Source organism: Lactuca sativa, chromosome 8, assembly GCF_002870075.4.
Source record: "Lactuca sativa cultivar Salinas chromosome 8, Lsat_Salinas_v11, whole genome shotgun sequence".
Classification (NCBI taxonomy): Eukaryota; Viridiplantae; Streptophyta; class Magnoliopsida; order Asterales; family Asteraceae; genus Lactuca; species Lactuca sativa.
Window position 1 is genome coordinate 229,894,977 of NC_056630.2, and position 3,073 is coordinate 229,898,049.

General features: G+C 31.5%; 1 protein-coding gene across 1 annotated transcript; it reads right to left on the reverse strand.

Annotated features, from left to right (window-relative positions):
• Positions 1–326: 326 nt before the first annotated feature.
• LOC111905634 (E3 ubiquitin-protein ligase RMA1H1) lies at positions 327–2,489 on the reverse strand. The gene is made up of 2 exons (XM_023901324.2): positions 2,331–2,489; positions 327–1,130 (listed from the first exon to the last, which is right to left on the reverse strand). Exon 2 carries the CDS (start codon positions 1,102–1,104, stop codon positions 406–408), a length of 699 nt encoding a protein of 232 aa, XP_023757092.1. The 5' UTR covers positions 1,105–1,130; positions 2,331–2,489; the 3' UTR covers positions 327–405.
• Between the last annotated feature and the right edge of the window lie 584 nt (positions 2,490–3,073).

Sequence of the window (3,073 nt, forward strand, 5' to 3'; positions counted from 1 at the left end):
GGGTTCAAAAAGATATGATTTTTGTGTGTTGTGGGTTCGGAAAGATGAAGAAAAATAAAAAAGAAAATTGATGTGGCAGTGGGTTCGGTGGGTTGGGAGGGAACGATTCCCTCCCCCCTTAGTAACTCCCCCCTTAGTAACGTAAATGTAATGTGATTTACCTAAAAAGGGAAATAAAAATAAAATGAAATAATCTTTTCGAAAATGAAAATGCAAAAACACAAAGCCCATCAAAGATTAATCGGCCTGCTAAGAGAATCCGAAGTCAAAAGCCCAATGCATGCAAGACCAAGGCCCGTAACCAAAACTAACTAAAGTCAAACCCATGAAGTTAAATCGTTTACTACCCATAACTTTTTACAAATGTACACACAAAGGCACAACTAGATTAGACTCATCACCAAATTAAAACAAAACAAGGCATAATATTATGCAACATAAAAGAAAAAACCAAATACGTCCAAGCGATCTATCTGCTTGAATCGCATGTCTTCTCGCCCGTTGAGTACTAACCGCCACTAAATTATACGAATTCGGATAAACATATAAAGGCGTTTGTGTATTCCCAAAAATACCCCCATACACCATCTCCCCTAGCATCCCGGTAGTAGGACTTGTAGGATTTATAACATTTGGTGCTTGTTGGTATACGCGGTGATTAACTTGTTCAGTTGGGGCCCTAACCACCCCACAACTCGGACTCAAGGGTCTACGTGGGATCACCATCCCTAAATCTAGACTCTTTTCATCTGGCTGTGGTTTTGTGGTTTGGCCTGGGCTGTATAACGGGACTAGGGTTTTTTGAGAGATGTCACGTTTGCAGACAGGGCATTGTGGGTTATGGTTGATTAGGGTTTCGGGTGAACTGTTTTGGTGTTTGATCCATTTGTATATACATGGCCAACAATAGAGGTGGCCGCAGAGTGTTACCACAGGATCTTCGACGGAATCTAGACAGATATTGCAGTCGAAACCGGAGGAAAGACAGTTCTCAGAATCTTCTTGGGATTCTGATAATGATTTCCATTTTTCGGAAGAGGTTTCATTGTTTTTGATGAAGTTGTTATTAATGACAGTTTCTTCGGGATATTGCTCCATTGCCATTTGATTTGATGGATTGATGTTGATGTCTGAAAAAACAAACATAAACTAGCATTACATTTGGTTGAATATAATAGAATAAACACGCCTAATGGACATGATATAAAAAATAAGTAATAGAATAAATTAGAATACTTCATGATAATGTTTTTGTTAAAAATGAATAATTTTTCATGCGAATAATATTGATTATTATGTTATCAACTAAATACAATGTACACTAAATACATTGTACAGGTTTCACATGATCCTATTATTTTTAGTAATAAATTATTTTATCTATAATATTAAAAAATATAACAACTCATCAAAAATCAAATAATATTATAATAGAAATACATACTTTAGTTCTTTTTAAAAGATAAAATCGATATGCTATTAAAATTATTTTTTTTTATTTATAAAAAGCACGTAAATAAAAATAGTGTTATATTCTAATTCTATTCATTTTTATTTCTCGTTCGATTTCAACCCTATATCTTTTAATTTCCTGTGACTTTTAAACTATTGCATAACATATCAAATCTCAAAAACAATAACAAAAATGAAATATAAGAATGTATATCATCACATATATGACGCAATTTTCCATTGTAGTTCATCTTTAAAAAAACACGGCTTACAAATATTAAAAAAAAAAAAAACGAATCAATTATTTCATAATAGATTATCAGACGAACCTTCTTGTTTGTAGTGAAAACGCCATTAAAGAGTTTGATGAGATAAGGACAATTCACCACATGCCATTAAATAGTTTGATTTTAAAATTCATGAGATACTAAATTAGGATTTATATAATATCATAACAAATTAACGACGTTAACTAGACAAGATGTCATATTTTTCTTAAATTTGTATCATACGCCAGAATACACCTTTTACCATAGGAATTAACAATCCTTGATATGAGTTATAATACTTTCAAATAATAAAAAATATATATATAAATAGATATCATACAAACTATTTCATTGCAAATTGCAGAAGGAACAAAAAAACCCTAAAACCCGAGCAAATTCAATCATAAATTCTTCATGAAATACCAAACAGTTTGCAAATCTGTAAAAAGTAACTTAAATCAACACATTGAGTCACTGTTTCAAAAACAGCGATGAATCAGAGATACAGAATTTCAATCTCTGTTTCAATATCTCGTCAAATTACAGATCTAAACAGCTTCGAAATCGAATAGAGTATAAAGAACTAATAGAAAAGGAAATTACACTCACCAATTAAACGCTGAATTTGAAATTATCTTTGAGATTGTAAATCGGTGAAACGGGATCCGATGAGAGAACTGTTTCTTGATGGAAATTGTGAGCTTCGAGTTGATGAGGAGAGTAGATGATGAGATGAAGTTGAATTATATATAGACACACAAAGTGGTGGTAAAATAAAATAAAATAAAAAGTAGAAAATAGAAAATTAATATATGCAGCATAAGAATGACGTGGCGTCGGTGTACTGTGCATCTACGTAAAACTGCCGATCTTATCCTTGACGACGTGGACTGTTTTTGCTTGCTACGTCTTTGAGCATTTAATAAGAGCCTTTTGGTAATAAATCACTGACATTTGATCATTATTTAAAAAGAAATGAATTTTAAAAATCTAGTTTGAACAGAGATCAGGTGAGTCATTATATTGAGGTGTCATAATGTTTAATATAATTTCTAGTTGGGGTTTTCTGTATGATGTATTAATCAAATTTGTTTTAAATAGATCGATTAAAGTGATTTGGAAGGTTAGTTTGATAGATTGAAGCCGAGCTTTTGTAACTTATAAAAGGTAAAATAAAAACTATTATTATTTTCTGTAGGGGGTAATATATTTTTGGAATTTTATATATTTGGTCACTGAGTTTTTTTTTTATTTATATTCGCCCTTTCAAATTGTCTAACTCTCCACATTCGATCATTATGACTAACTAATACAGGTAAGCCGAAAAATATGACTTAATATCATAATATATT